General features: G+C 35.1%; 1 protein-coding gene across 2 annotated transcripts; it reads left to right on the top strand.

Annotated features, from left to right (window-relative positions):
• Positions 1 to 12,849, top strand: LOC124436179 (probable ATP-dependent RNA helicase DHX35). Of its 2 annotated transcripts, XM_046986124.1 has the most exons (32): positions 1 to 274; positions 375 to 505; positions 945 to 1,028; positions 1,133 to 1,141; positions 1,529 to 1,606; positions 2,167 to 2,271; positions 2,994 to 3,125; positions 3,583 to 3,642; positions 3,743 to 3,786; positions 3,864 to 3,932; positions 4,854 to 4,950; positions 5,168 to 5,199; positions 5,441 to 5,502; positions 5,637 to 5,656; positions 6,371 to 6,409; positions 6,741 to 6,798; positions 6,864 to 6,917; positions 7,008 to 7,082; positions 7,834 to 7,857; positions 7,928 to 7,976; positions 8,081 to 8,156; positions 8,586 to 8,640; positions 9,020 to 9,115; positions 9,238 to 9,332; positions 9,434 to 9,511; positions 9,585 to 9,633; positions 9,917 to 9,997; positions 10,072 to 10,153; positions 10,530 to 10,601; positions 11,136 to 11,193; positions 11,991 to 12,044; positions 12,112 to 12,849. In XM_046986124.1, exons 1-32 carry the CDS (start codon positions 235 to 237, stop codon positions 12,148 to 12,150), a joined length of 2,097 nt encoding a protein of 698 aa, XP_046842080.1. In that variant the 5' UTR covers positions 1 to 234; the 3' UTR covers positions 12,151 to 12,849. The 2 variants fall into 2 exon arrangements, with proteins under 2 accessions (XP_046842080.1, XP_046842079.1); XM_046986123.1 differs by lacking the exon at positions 5,637 to 5,656 and having other exon boundaries at positions 5,441 to 5,522.
• Positions 12,850 to 14,143: the final 1,294 nt, after the last annotated feature.

Raw genomic sequence — 14,143 nt, 5'->3', positions numbered from 1 at the left:
TGATATCACATAAGACATACTCAAAACAAACTGTTACTTTCACCCTGAATGTACATATCTTCCAGCATTTTAGATTGTTGTGTTTTATGTACAGACTAACTTTTCCAACATTTGAAACAGCATGGCTTTCATTTCTTTCATTTCTTTGGTCACTGTAGAAAGATTTAAATCCTTGAGATTATCGCTTTGGATTATAGGTTAACTTATCTCCATATATCCGTAATTTTCTTAAATATGGCGGCTGGAGGGATGAGATTGCAGTTTTGGAAACCAGGTAAGAAACTACTTAAGTTCCTCGTAAGAACTAATTCTGACAGTCTCGAGGTTTTCCTTACTTCACTAAAAACCTCCTTGCTTTCTTTTATGAATTTTAGGGACAGAAGCGCCTTCCATCCAACATGAAAGGACTGATAAAGATGGCGAGGAAGCTGGAGTAGTTGCCTTTCCCAGTGATGTTGTGTCATCGTCTATCGCGAGATTGCGTCAACGATTGCCTGTGTTTAAGGTAGGTATAGAGGGCATGCATTTAACTTCATCCAACATCCTAAGTTTATTAAAATAGTAAAATATCTTCAATTCAGGTCAGCAATTGGATTGTTGTGCTCTGAAGTCTTTTATAGTATGGCTGTAATTGTTTGCAAGTTAACACATGCATCAAGGAACTTAAATCTTCTTGCCCCTACCCCCTTAGGTTATTTACCTGGTTAGTTGCAACAGTTACTATCAATGTAGATGTAGACTAACTGTGCAGACATTGATGTGAAATGTTGAATGTTCTTATAGACAAAATTCTTGACCTTTTGCAACTGGTACACTATATAAGTAAAACAAGACATTATTACCAAATGTGTTGGCTGGCTATGATAGTGAATCAGTGCAGTTCAATGATTTCCCTCCTGTTTCATATGGTAACTTTAAAGTGAAATCATTCATATATTTTTTAGCATCGTACAAACATTTTATATCTTGTTGAAAAATACCAGACAGTCATAATTGTTGGTGAAACTGGTTGTGGTAAATCAACACAGGTTTGTTTCTTTTCTATTTGTTAGATTGACACATTCAATAAACTCCATTTTCATTGAAGTTTCTCACCACTAACCAAAGTTAATTGATTTTCTTTTCCTTTTAGATCCCTCAGGTAAGCACTGTAACAAATGATGACAAACTAATGATATGAATATGGTGATGTACATGGTTGCACTTGGCTATCCATTGTTACCCATGGCCATTCATTGCTTTTCATGTTTATCATTTTTATCAATTTCTGTTCACTATTATTCATTGCTATGCATTTTTATCCATTGCTATCCATTATTATCCATTGTTATCCATTATTATCCATTGCTGTCCATTGCTATCCATTGTTATCTATTTTTATCTGTTGCTATCCAAACTTCACAAGATCTTAGAAAATGGTCAATAATGTACTTTTGAAACATAGCTATTAGTTTGAATTTGTAAATTACAAAAACATTGTGTTTTTAAGAAGTCATTAATGTCGAAATGTTTTTCCATAATCTTACAGTATTTATTTGAAAGTGGTCTTGCTTCACATGGCAAAGTTATTGGTGTAACTCAACCAAGAAGAGTTGCTGCAACATCAGTAAGTAAAAAATAGAAATTACCGTCTAACATTAGTCCATGATCTGATAAAAACATTTATGACTTATTGACTAAACAAAGAAAAACAATGTGTTTTGTTTAATCAAGAACTTGGCTTTTGCCCAAAGCAAAGTCCAGGGTAAGAAAAACACATTGCTTTCATGAGTTCTCAGCCAAAAAGTTTTTTATGATTTGGTGATTGTCAAAGACAAATTTGAAAACAACTTCAATAAACATAATACCTACTGATACTTTTGTAAAAGAATATGTAAGTAAAATTGTTAAAAAAAATACTTTGGAAAAATTCGTGTCAGATTTTCGGCAACTTCAAAAAATGCCATAAATTACGTTTTATCTTTGTTATGATTGGTTGGAACTTTGACAAATGCCATATATTACATTTTATCTTTGTTATGATTGGTTGGAACTTTGATAAATGCCATAAATTACATTTTATCTTTGTTATGATTGGTTGGAACTTTGAGAAAGCAGCTCTTTTCTGGTAGAATTTCTTTTACTTACAGGATCCATATCATTTTTTTTTGTTGTTGTAATTATCAGGTTGCTATGCGTGTTGCTGAAGAAAAAGGAACCATGATTGGTCAAGAAGTTGGTTATCACATACGATTTGATGACTGTACTGACCCACAGAAAACTGCCATCAAAGTAAGGAAATTTATTGTAAATAGTGCTGTGTTTTTTCTTAATTTATGTTGATATTCAGTACCTCTACTTCCCTTTCTATGCATGGAACCAACCACTTTTTAAAACCTTAACCCTCATTCCATGTAAAATCAACACCTTTGCCTATGCCTCTTATTCCATTCTTCCTATTCCTCCAACCGCCATGCTTCCTCTTTTTTCAACCTTAATTTTTTCTTCTTATACCGCCAACCCCCCTTTCTCCCTATTATTTATCCATCCTCTGCTCTTCCTATTCCTCCAACCGTCTTTCTTCCTTTTTGTCCAACCCCCTTTCTTCCTATTCTTCCAACCCCCTATCTCACTATTTATCAAACCTCTGCTCTTCCTATTCCTCCAACCGCCTTTCTTCCTATTTTTCCAACCCCCCCTTTCTTCCTATTCTTCAAACCCTCTATCTCACTATCTATCCAACTCCGCTCTTTCTATTCCACAACCATCTTCCCTTCCAATCCAAGAACCCTCTTTCTTCTTATTTCTACAACCTTCCTCTACATGTGCTTCAAACCTCACCACCATCCTATGTCCTCAACATCCCCTTTCTCTATATCCATGCCAGTCCTATGTCCTCAACATCCCTCTCTCTATATCCATGCCAGTCCTATGTCCTCAACATCCCTCTCTCTATATCCATGCCAGTGTAAGTAAATTCAACATGCTTTAATCTAAAGACGTTAAAATTTTATTTTGTAACAGATGGAATGTTAATCCGTGAAATGATGGCGGATCCTTTACTAACGAAGTACACTGTAATAATGTTAGATGAAGTACATGAGAGGACATTATACACTGACGTCATTTTGGGTTTGCTCAAAAAGGTTTGCTAAAATATTTTTTTGTGAAACTCGGGCCCAGGTTCATTAGATTGTTATGCACTATTGTTCGTCTATTGCGTAGCTGTGTAATTGTAAGAAGGTTTGAATACTGCTTTTTGTTAAAAAGTTTCGTTGTTTTTCGCTTTTAGTTTTTGTCCTTTTTTGTAAAACATCATGAAGATTTATGCTTTTCACATAAAATCGATAAACTAGTCTTTTATGGTTTTCAACTGTTGCTAAACTAAAACTTCATTATCTGTTGGTTAGCAAATGGAATAAAACGTTAACTCAAACTTATCAAAGTTTCATTTTCACAAAGAATTAAAATCGCCTTTTAAACACGCTTGAGAAAGTCACTATCGATCCAATGGAGAGTGCAGGCTTTGTAACTTTCCCGTCTGATGTAAAATTTTGCTTTTGTGTTGGTTTTTTCAAAACTTTTTACTTCTTGCGTCTATAGATACAAAAGAAACGAAAAGATCTTAAACTCATCGTGACATCAGCAACAATGGATGCAGAGGTTAAAAATTATTTTTCTCAAGTTTTATACGTTGTTATCCAATCATGAGCCTTGTAGTAAATCTTTGATAATGACGTCTTACTATTGCTAAACTCTGTAGATGTTCAGAGACTTTTTTAACACAAACATATCCAAGGATAAAAGGTTTGTTCTGTAATAACGATGATAAAGTGTTTTGCTTGATGTGAATTTCTGAGTTTTTCATTGGCTGATTTTTTTAGCAAAGATACGGCTGCAATTCTGTCTGTCGAAGGACGAACATTCCCCACTGAAATCTACTATGTCTTAAGGTAAAAGGAAATTTTTTTTGAAAACTGCCACTCAATACTAACTTGCATAGCACAATTTTTGTTACCTGAAATATTGTTTATCAAGAGAGAGATGTATACCATAGTTAAATGTTGTTATAAAGAGAGAGATGTATACCATAGTGAAATGTTGCTTATGAAGGGAGAGATGTGTATCATTGTGAAATGTTGTTTATGAAAAGAGAGATGTATACTATAGTTAAATGTTGTTTATAAAGAGAGAGATGAATACCATAGTTAAATGTTGTTTATGAAAAGAGAGATTTATACCATAGTTAAATGTTGTTTATGAAGAGAGAGATGTATACCATAGTTAAATGTTGCTTGTGAAGGAGAGATGTACACCATAGTTAAATGTTGCTTATGAAGAGAGAGATGTACACCATAGTTAAATGTTGCTTATGAAAAGAGAGATGTACACCATAGTTAAATGTTGCTTATGAAGAGAGAGATGTATACCATAGTGAAATGTTTATGAAGAGAGAGATGTATACCATAGTTTAATGTTGTTTATTAGGAGAAAGATGATTGTCAAATAATTCAGGAAGGATTACATAGAAGTACAACTACAATCTTAAAACATCTCTTAAAGAAACCATGTCATTATCTTTTACATGTTTGTAAATGTAGATCGTCCAGGTTAGTATAGTCCTGAGAAGGACTGTTTTTGTTGTTGTTGACTGACGTTTCTTTAACCTTAGCGGTAGTCATCTTCAGAGTCATCTTCATATTTTGCTTCTTTTTTTTGACTCTGAAGATGACTACCGCTAAGGTGGTTGAAACGTCAGTCAACAACAACAAAAACAGTCCTTCTCAGGACTATACAACCCTGGAGGATCTACATCTACAAACATGTAACGATACTCCCGGATTCAAACCATTTACGTCATTATCTTTTATCAGTCCAGTTGCTGACTACATAAAGGCCAGTGTCGATGCCGTCATAGGAATACATTTGGAACAAGAACCAGGAGATGTTTTAGTGTTTTTAACCGGTCAAGTAAGAATATATATTTTTGCTATTCGTGTACCATAAGACAGGAGAAGTTGAGAGAAAGATGCCTCAATTATTTGTGCAAGGGAAGATAGTGTTACAAGCGGTTTATGAATGTATAAATTTTCACACATGTAATTAAATAGTTTGAAATCAATCAGACGAAGCAATAAGTTTTCCTACAAACATACAAAATGTTTGTAATGCTTTACACTTTATGTAGGACGAAGTTGAAAGCGCTGTGTCCATGATCATGTGAGTTGGTTAAAGTCATCCAATTTTTGCAATGACAAAGTCAGCTCGAATTTTAGTCCAGCGAAGTTGAGAAAAACTATAATTAATTTCTTTACTAAAAGTGAAAGTCACATTTTTATTGGTTTTGCATAGTAAGTTTAGAATTATTTTGCGACCCTGAATTTTGTCAAAATTTTGTGTCATAATGCTTCCATTTCAATAAAGAGAAAGTCCGTGTACTTCAATTGTTCTTTTATTTCAGTCAAAAAGCAAGGACATTACCAAAAGGTCATGGATTTCTCAAAGTGCTGCCTATTTACAGTGGTTTATCTCACGCTGAACAGGTTTTTGATGTTTGAGTCATATGCTACAACAGGTTTTTGATGAACAGGTTTATCTCATGCTGAACAGGTTTTTGATGCTTGAGTTATATGCTAGAACACGTTTTTGATGAACAGGTTTATCTCATGCCGAACAGGTTTTTGATGCTAGAGTCATATGCTAGAACAGGTTTTTGATGAACAGGTTTTTGATGAACAGGTTTATCTCATGCTGAACAGGTTTTTGATGCTTGAGTTATATGCTAGAACAGGTTTTTGATGAACAGGTTTATCTCATGCTGAACAGGTTTTTGATGCTAGAGTCATATGCTAGAACAGGTTTATCTCATGCTGAACAGGTTTTTGATGCTAGAGCCATATGCTAGGACAGGTTTTTGATGTACAGGTTTATCTCATGCTGAACAGGTTTTTGATGCTAGAGTCATATGCTAGAACAGGTTACTGATGAACAGGTTTTTGATGAACAGGTTTATCTCATGCTGAACAGGTTTTTGATGCTAGAGTCATATGCTAGAACAGGTTTTTGATGAACAGATTTATCTCATGTTGAACAGGTTTTTGATGCTAGAGTCATATGCTAGAACAGGTTTATCTCATGCTGAGCAGGTTTTTGATGCTAGAGCCAGCTGTCGTTCAATAAAACTTGTATAGAGACCTTTGTTAAGCAGTGAAGGGGGGGAGCTGATAAAGTTGAGATGTATTACGATGGAAAGGGGGGGGACTTTGAGTGAGGGAGTTAAATTCTGTTGTGAGAGGTTCTTTTCTTTTATAAGATTGTTTCAATACTACAGGTTATGCTAATGATGATCGTCTGTAAAGTGAACTGACTGTGATATTTATATTTGTTACAGATGCGTATATTTGAACGTTCAAAACCAAAAGAACGCAAGGTAGGAATTTCTAACAGAAAAATAAAGACTTTGTCGTGATGACAAATCTAAAGATTGTTTTAAAAATAGCAAGGTAGGAATTTCTAACAGAAAAATAAAGACTTTGTCGTGATGACAAATCTAAAGATTGTTTTAAAAATAGCAAGCAGTTGCCATGGTGGATGGTCAATTGTACAAAAGCTCTTTTTAGAACCCTTCACATATCTTTTGTTTGTTTTCACGAACTTCTTCTACATATTCGCTTTCGTTTTGTTATAAAACATTCAAGCGATCTTCTTCATTGTTTATCGAGCAAAACATTAAAATAATTTGAAAATTCTTTAAATTGAAGGCTGTTGTTGCAACAAATATCGCCGAGACGTCGTTAACTATCGATGGAATTGTTTACGGTAAAGATTTTTGACTGATGGTTGCCCTCATCTTCTCCATCAATATTTAAAATTTTTGTTTATAGTTGTCGACTGTGGTTTTGTCAAGATAAAAACATACTCAGTAGATACAGGACTCGGTAATTATATTTATCGGTTAATTTCTTCTAGGCTTCAACAGATATGCGATCACATATGAATTGTTTTGATCGATATTATTGATTCTGTAGAATCCCTCGTCGTTGTACCAGTATCGCAAGCATCCGCTGACCAGAGGGCCGGCAGAGCGGGGCGCGTGCGATCAGGTATGTAAACAACTTCAATCTTTAAAGAACTATCGATGTTGCCCAGGAAATCTTAAGATAAACAAATTTTCCTGTCCTGCATGAACCTGTGTGGAGAGAGCTGTTTCCTGCCTGTCTTCCAGGTCCTCTACCCCCCAGTATTGTACTCTTAACGAATGGTCCTCTATCCCACGGTATTGTACTCTTAACGAAAAGTCCTCTACCCCCGGTATTGTACTCTTAACAAATGGTCCTCTACCCCCCGGTATTGTACTCTTAAAAAGGTCTTTTACCCCCCGGTATTATTCTCTTAACAATAGGTCCTCTACCCCCGGTATTGTACTCTTAACAAAAGGTCTTTTACACCCCGGTATTGTACTCTTAACAATAGGTCTTCTACCCCCGGTATTGTACTCTTAACAAAGGTCATTTACCCCGGTATTGTACTCTTAACAATAGGTCCTCTACCCCCGGTATTGTACTCTTAACAAAAGGTCCTCTACCCCGGTATTGTACTCTTAACAAAGGTCTTTTACACCCCGGTATTGTACTCTTAACAATAGGTCCTCTACCCCGGTATTGTACTCTTAACAAAAGGTCATTTACACCCCGGTATTGTACTCTTAACAATAGGTCCTCTACCCCCGGTATTGTACTCTTAACAAAAAGTCCTCTACCCCCCGGTATTGTACTCTTAACAAAAGGTCATTTACCCGCACAACTTTTCTTGTTTTTATATTTTTTTAATCTCCGACGATTGTATTTCTTACAGGAAAAGCATACAGATTATACACAGGTAACTTCCATCTTTCTTTCCCACGAAATCTATCATTCATCAATTATGAGAAAATCTTTATTTTATTCAGAAGACGCATTTCACAATCTCTCTCCAGCTGGTGTTCCTGAGATGCAAAGGTGACTGACCGTCCTTACATTTTGTAAATGTTTATTACGTAAAGGTGATGTTTGTTTTTTCATGATGTGGATGAAGAGTTTAAATGTTTTTTATTTGTTATCAGGACTAATTTAGCTCCAGTGATACTGCAGCTGAAATCCATGGGAATCGACAATGTTTTGAGATTCGATTTTTTAGCGGTAAGAATTATATTTTAACGAAATTTGATCTTCCTACTTTCTGATATAAAAATTCTCTCGCATATTTATAATGTAACATAGGAACACACTTCTCCATGACTGACTACACTATAAAGTAATTGGTTTGAACCCGGGAGTTTCGTTACATGTTTGAAGATGTAGATCATCCAGGTTAGTAGAGTCCTGAGAAGGACAATTTTTGACTGACGTTTCAACAACCTTAGCGGTAGTCATCCTCTTTCGACTTTGAAGATGACTACCGCTAAGGTTGTCGAAACGTCAGTCAACAACAACATCAACAGTCCTTCTCGGGACTCAAATAACCTGGACGATCTACATCTACAAACATGTGACTACACTACAGTGTACACCTCTCTATGACTGACTACTAAGTTAATATGAACAGTATTTGTATTGCTTTTACTTTAGAGGCCTCCAGCCGAGCATATGATAAGAGCACTGGAACTGCTTTATGCTCTAGAAGGTATGAATATGGAAAGACAGAAATGATTATGGAAACATTGCGACTGTGACACAGACTGTTGGGTATTTTTATAGGGTATATGTGAATAAGAAAGGATATATGTGAATAAGAAAGGATATATGTAAGTAAGAAAGGATATATGTGAATAAGAAAGGATATATGTAAGTAAGAAAGGATATATGTGAATAAGAAAGGATATATGAATAAGAAAGGATATGTGAATAAGAAAGGATATATGTAAGTAAGAAAGGATATATGTGAATATGAAAGGATATATGGGAATAAGAAAGGATTTATGTGAATAAGAAAGGATATATGTGAATAAGAAAGGATATATGTGAATAAAAGACCATGACGTGGTATATTTTTATGTTTTTAGCTTTAGACGATGACGGTTGTCTTACAACGCCACTCGGGGTAAACATGGCCGAGTTTCCTCTCGAACCAAATCTGGCAAAAATGCTCTTGGTTTCAGGTAAAATGATGATGTTTTATGTATTTCTCAGTAGAATTTACTTTGAGTGATGTCGTTCTTGAGTGTATTAGCTACCGCTCTTACTAAGATTAAATCTGAGAACATGTTTTGAAATTTTCCAGGCGAGTTTGGTTGCTCTGAAGAAATACTGACAATAGCCACGATGCTTCAAATAAAAAATGTCTTTGTGACACCGTCCAACGAAAAGAGAGCATCGGTATGGCCTGTTTTTAAAACGATAAGCTTTTTTGTCGAACAAGTTTTATTGGTTTAAAGTACATTGAAAAATGAACATTGATTTTGGATGATTTAATTTAGGCACGAGCGAAGCTGAAGTTCTCTGTGTACGAAGGCGATCATTTATCTTTACTGAATGTGTACCAAAGCTTTCTACAGGTATTTTTGTCCATGACAATGTAAGATGTCATTATACATATGGGTATGAACACCATCACGGTTTTTTTGACAGCACAAGAAAAACTCAAAATGGTGTCATGAAAATTTTCTTAACTATAAAGGTGTGTGGAGGCAATAAAGAAGTATGAGTTTTGTTGCTTGGCAACATTAGTCGGAAGTCAGTCAACAGCAAGTAGATGTTAAAGCACTTTCTCGCTTTGTGCAGGCTTCCATTAAACATAAATCCCAATTTCTTTCTTGGTCAATTAATATTTCGTATGGAAATTGGTACCCGTTGGCATCCTTTATGGTTAAGTGGTAAAGGCTACTAGGGGTCCCCTCCCTTGGTAAATCCGTTACCGAATAACTTTGGTTTTTAAATGTGTTGCTTGAATCTTTCTAAAGGTCTTTGTCACGCTATCAAGATTCGAGAACAACTCAAGCGTCTTATAAAGTCATTTGGTGTGGCCTTGAGGTCTGTTGAAGGTAAACGAGTCTTTAACCAGTGAAATTTTGTGAACTTCTGTGAACTCCAGCATGTTCTTTCTCTGCTTGTACAGACGACCCAACTCCCATTTTACGTTGCATTGTCAAGGGATTTTTCGCTAATGCAGCCAGACTCCACGCCGACGGCACTTACAGGTGACAAAATGACGTAAAACATGTTTAGTTAGGATTACTTTCGGATTTAAGATTTAAGATTTGACTCGGTTTTGTTTCACGAGTATCAGAGAACATGTTTAGTTAGGATTACTTTCGGATTTAGGATTTAAGATTTGACTCGGTTTTGTTTCAGGAGTATCAGAGAACATATTTAGTTAGGATTACTTTCGGATTTAGGATTTAAGATTTGACTCGGTTTTCTTTCAGGAGTATCAGAGAACATATTTAGTTAGGATTACTTTCGGATTTAGGATTTAAGATTTGACTCGGTTTTGTTTCAGGAGTATCAGAGAACATGTTTAGTTAGGATTACTTTCGGATTTAGGATTTAAGATTTGACTCGTTTTTGTTTTAGGAGTGTCAGAGAAAATCACCCACTTTACATTCATCCAACGTCTGTGTTGTATACAGAGAAACCACTTCAATGGTAAAAATATAAGCTTTAAAAAATATTTTTTTCCACCAAAGCCAAGAAAACGCGATGCATTGAATATTCATGGGAGTTTCTCTTTCTATAATAACACATATGTGCAATGAAATCCACCTTTCCGACGGTAGACACACGTGTCAAAAATACGAGATCAAATTACAAAATTCGGACAATCAAATGGTCGGACACAGTATTGTTTATGTAGAATAGTGTTGATAAAATGGTAAGGAGAGGCTTTTGAATTTTGGGGTTTTTGTGAATATGATTCTAGTTATTCGTTCTGTATTTCTAAATTAAGATTTAAAAATGCCCCAAGAACATCTTCTTTCGTTTTTAGCCACTATTTTACATATACACTATTTTATATATATGTCCGACCATTTGGTTGTCCGACATTTGTAATTTGATTTCGTATTTTTGACACGTGTGTCTACGGTCGGAAAGGTGGATTTATACACATCAAAATAGAGTCAGGTGCATGTAAAAAATTTTCTCGATCTTTTCTTTTTTTGTTTTTTTCTTTATGTACAGGATCGTATATCACGAGTTGCAACAAACATCGAAGGAATTTATGCGAGATATAACTGTGGTATGATACAGTTCTAAATTACATGTTTGTACATGAAGATCGTTGATATTGACTTACGTTTCAACAAGCTCAGCTGTGCGTCTACGGTACGTTTGCTCCTCATTTGACTCTGAAGACGACTACCGCTAAGGTTATCGAAACGTCAGTCAACATAAACACAAATAGTCTTTCTCATGACTATACTAACCTGGACGATCTACATCTACAAACATGTAACGATACTCCCGGGTTCAAACCATTTACTTTAGAGTACTAAATTATTCCTCATTGAAAAGCGAGTACGTTATTCGACGGTTGTTTATAATCAGCAGTTTTCATAATCTGTAGCGTTTTATATCGACCGCATGTTTCAATTCAAAAGCCCCCCAGTTGAACGTGGGTGCGAGCAAAAATTGAGCGGCACAACGAGTAAGACCTGGGGACGAGTTTTCTCTGCAAAGCCAAGATATCGTGTCCCACTGGATAGTTACTTTTAATTGTCGGTGAATGCAGTTTCTTTAGGATGAAATAAACTTTGTTATCTTTTTTTTTCTTCTGGGAGGAGAGGGTGATCTGGCTCTTTTGTAACCCGACTCAGCTGTGACTTATTCATTATTTTTATTTAATAACAGTTCGTGTTTTCCTTCGGAATAACGTCTCAATTAGGTCATTTAAAAATAGTTTTGCTTGTACGTTCAAACAGCTGTAGATATCTGCTCTTCATTCGTAAAACAACTCCATGAGAGCCGTGCTAGTTTGAAGACTGGGTTTGAGCCATTGAGTAAACATGACAGGATCCTTCGTTTTTTCTTTTCTAGATCCAGTCCTCTTGGCTGTATGAACTTGCTCCTCATTATTATGAATACGGCACTGTAAGACGCTTTGTAGTCTATAGAAGGAAATGAGCACTAGTTTAATATAAATGATATTTCATTGTAGGCTCGAGAATTAGCAGCAAAAAGAGCCAAACATGAATAGAGATGACAGTGGTTCTGCTGATGAAGGATGCTTATGGATATTTATGGATGAGGTTTGAATTCACAATAAAACATAAGGAGGAGCAGAGGGATGATGATGATTCCTATTGAAGAGTAAAGCATTGTTTGAAAAGTACTAATGTCTTTCATCCAAAAACTCTTCCTTATAATTCTATATAATGTGACTGTTTGCCAAACAAGTCTCCATTTTTTGACGTACCATGTCTTTTCCCAAGCTCAACCTGGCCTTTGTTGTCCACATTTCTTCCCAAGAATTGTGTTCACTGTGCTTACGAGAAGAATTTTTTAAATACCTTCTCTGGAACATGAACCGTTGTTTTAAAACTGTCACTTTGAATTAACAATGATCCAGTCTTTCATGGTCCAGAAACATTGACACTTCTTTAAGTCTCCCTAAAGTGGATAAATTGTATTTTTACATACTGTCTTACATCATGTGCAGTTCTGGGATGAACTTAGTAAAATGTATGATACGACTGTGGGATACAGTGACTTAATCTGTGCATCTATGTATGTCATAAAATAAATAGTAACAATTGTGAAATCTACATATTTATGTAATAGCAAATGTTTTGGATACTTTGGATTCAATCTATTTTACCACTAATTTGAGTGAGCATGGAATTGTCTTTCCATTTTTTTGCCAACGTCTTGAAATACAATTTGTCATCATATCGTATGTTAGTAACTAAATCCTTCATTTGTTCATATCTATGAATTGAATCATTAAGGAACACGGAAGTTTGCCAACAGTTTTCCTACGTGGAAAATATTGTTTATTATACGATCTTGTCAGAATAAATATACTTTCTGTTGCAATGAATTCAAATGTACAGAGAAAGATTCAAGAATATTGGAATGGATTCAAGGATACAGGAATAAGTTCAAGAACACTGAAATGGATTCTAGGATACACAAATGGATTCAGGAACACTGAAATGGATTCTAGGATACACAAATAGATTAAAGAACACTGAAATGGATTCTAGGATACACAAATAGATTCAAGAACACTGAAATGGATTCTAGGATACACAATTGGATTCAAGAACACTGAAATGGATTCTAGGATACACAAATAGATTCAAGAACACTGGAATGGATTCAAAATTATCTGGATTATCTAAATAAATCATGTTCTGTCTTGTAGATTTAAATCCTCGGGATTATCGAAATGGATTATCACTGTGGATTATCGATTATCTATTATTTTCATATGGCAGCTGGAGGAATGAGATTGCAGTTATTGAAACCAGGCGAGAAACTATTTAGATTCTCGGAAAAAAACTATTTTGATGGTCTTAAAGCTTGTCTGTCTTCATAGAAAGCCTCTTCACTTTCTTTTTATGAATTTTAGGGACAGAAGCACCTTCCACTCAACATGAAAGGACTGACAAAGATCGCGAAGGAGCTGGAATTTAGGAGTTGTTGCCTTTCACAGTGATGTTGTATCATCCAGTCAAGATTGCTTGCAATTACTGTGTCTTACAAAGCAGCTCGTTTTTGAGATTTATTTTTAGAACATAAATTGTAAATGAAATATGCACAGCTTAAAGAAATACGTTATAAAAGAAATATGCATATGGCGTCTTAATTGTCCACTAATGGTCTTTATATGGAAATTACGTGCATTTATGCACGCGATCAAAAAAACACATCACATTTTGATAGAAAAAACTTTTAGGATTAGGTGAAGACATGGCACTGTGTGATCATTTTTATTGAGGCCTTTAATCCAATGTCGTACACGACTAGAGAAATTTAATATAAGTCGACATTAAAACTTCCTGTTTAAATACCCCACAGGTGTGATTTGGTTAAATGTATTTTTCTCTGTTTATTATTTTACAATATAAAAGATAAGTAAGTACCTAAACACTAAGTAAAATTTCAACCTTTTTTCAACGGTTTTTATCGAATCCAAAACAATAAACTAGTGCACCCAGGAGGAAGAAAACAACAAGATGCGCTTG

The sequence above is a fragment of the Xenia sp. Carnegie-2017 genome, unplaced genomic scaffold, assembly GCF_021976095.1.
Source record: "Xenia sp. Carnegie-2017 unplaced genomic scaffold, XeniaSp_v1 HiC_scaffold_16, whole genome shotgun sequence".
NCBI classification, from domain to species: domain Eukaryota; kingdom Metazoa; phylum Cnidaria; class Anthozoa; order Malacalcyonacea; family Xeniidae; genus Xenia; species Xenia sp. Carnegie-2017.
The sequence above is the reverse complement of the archived record's forward strand: the minus strand, read 5'-3'. Positions and strand labels throughout refer to the sequence as shown.

What these genes read in the sequence shown, in the direction of transcription:
- LOC124436179 (XM_046986124.1), top strand. Translation starts at nt 235, where the DNA reads ATGGCGGCTGGAGGGATGAGATTGCAGTTTTGGAAACCAG. An exon ending in GTTTATCTCATGCCGAACAG is followed by an intron (nt 5,657 to 6,370) that starts GTTTTTGATGCT and finishes TATTTGTTACAG; the next exon opens with ATGCGTATATTTGAACGTTC. An exon ending in CAAAACCAAAAGAACGCAAG is followed by an intron (nt 6,410 to 6,740) that starts GTAGGAATTTCT and finishes TTTAAATTGAAG; the next exon opens with GCTGTTGTTGCAACAAATAT.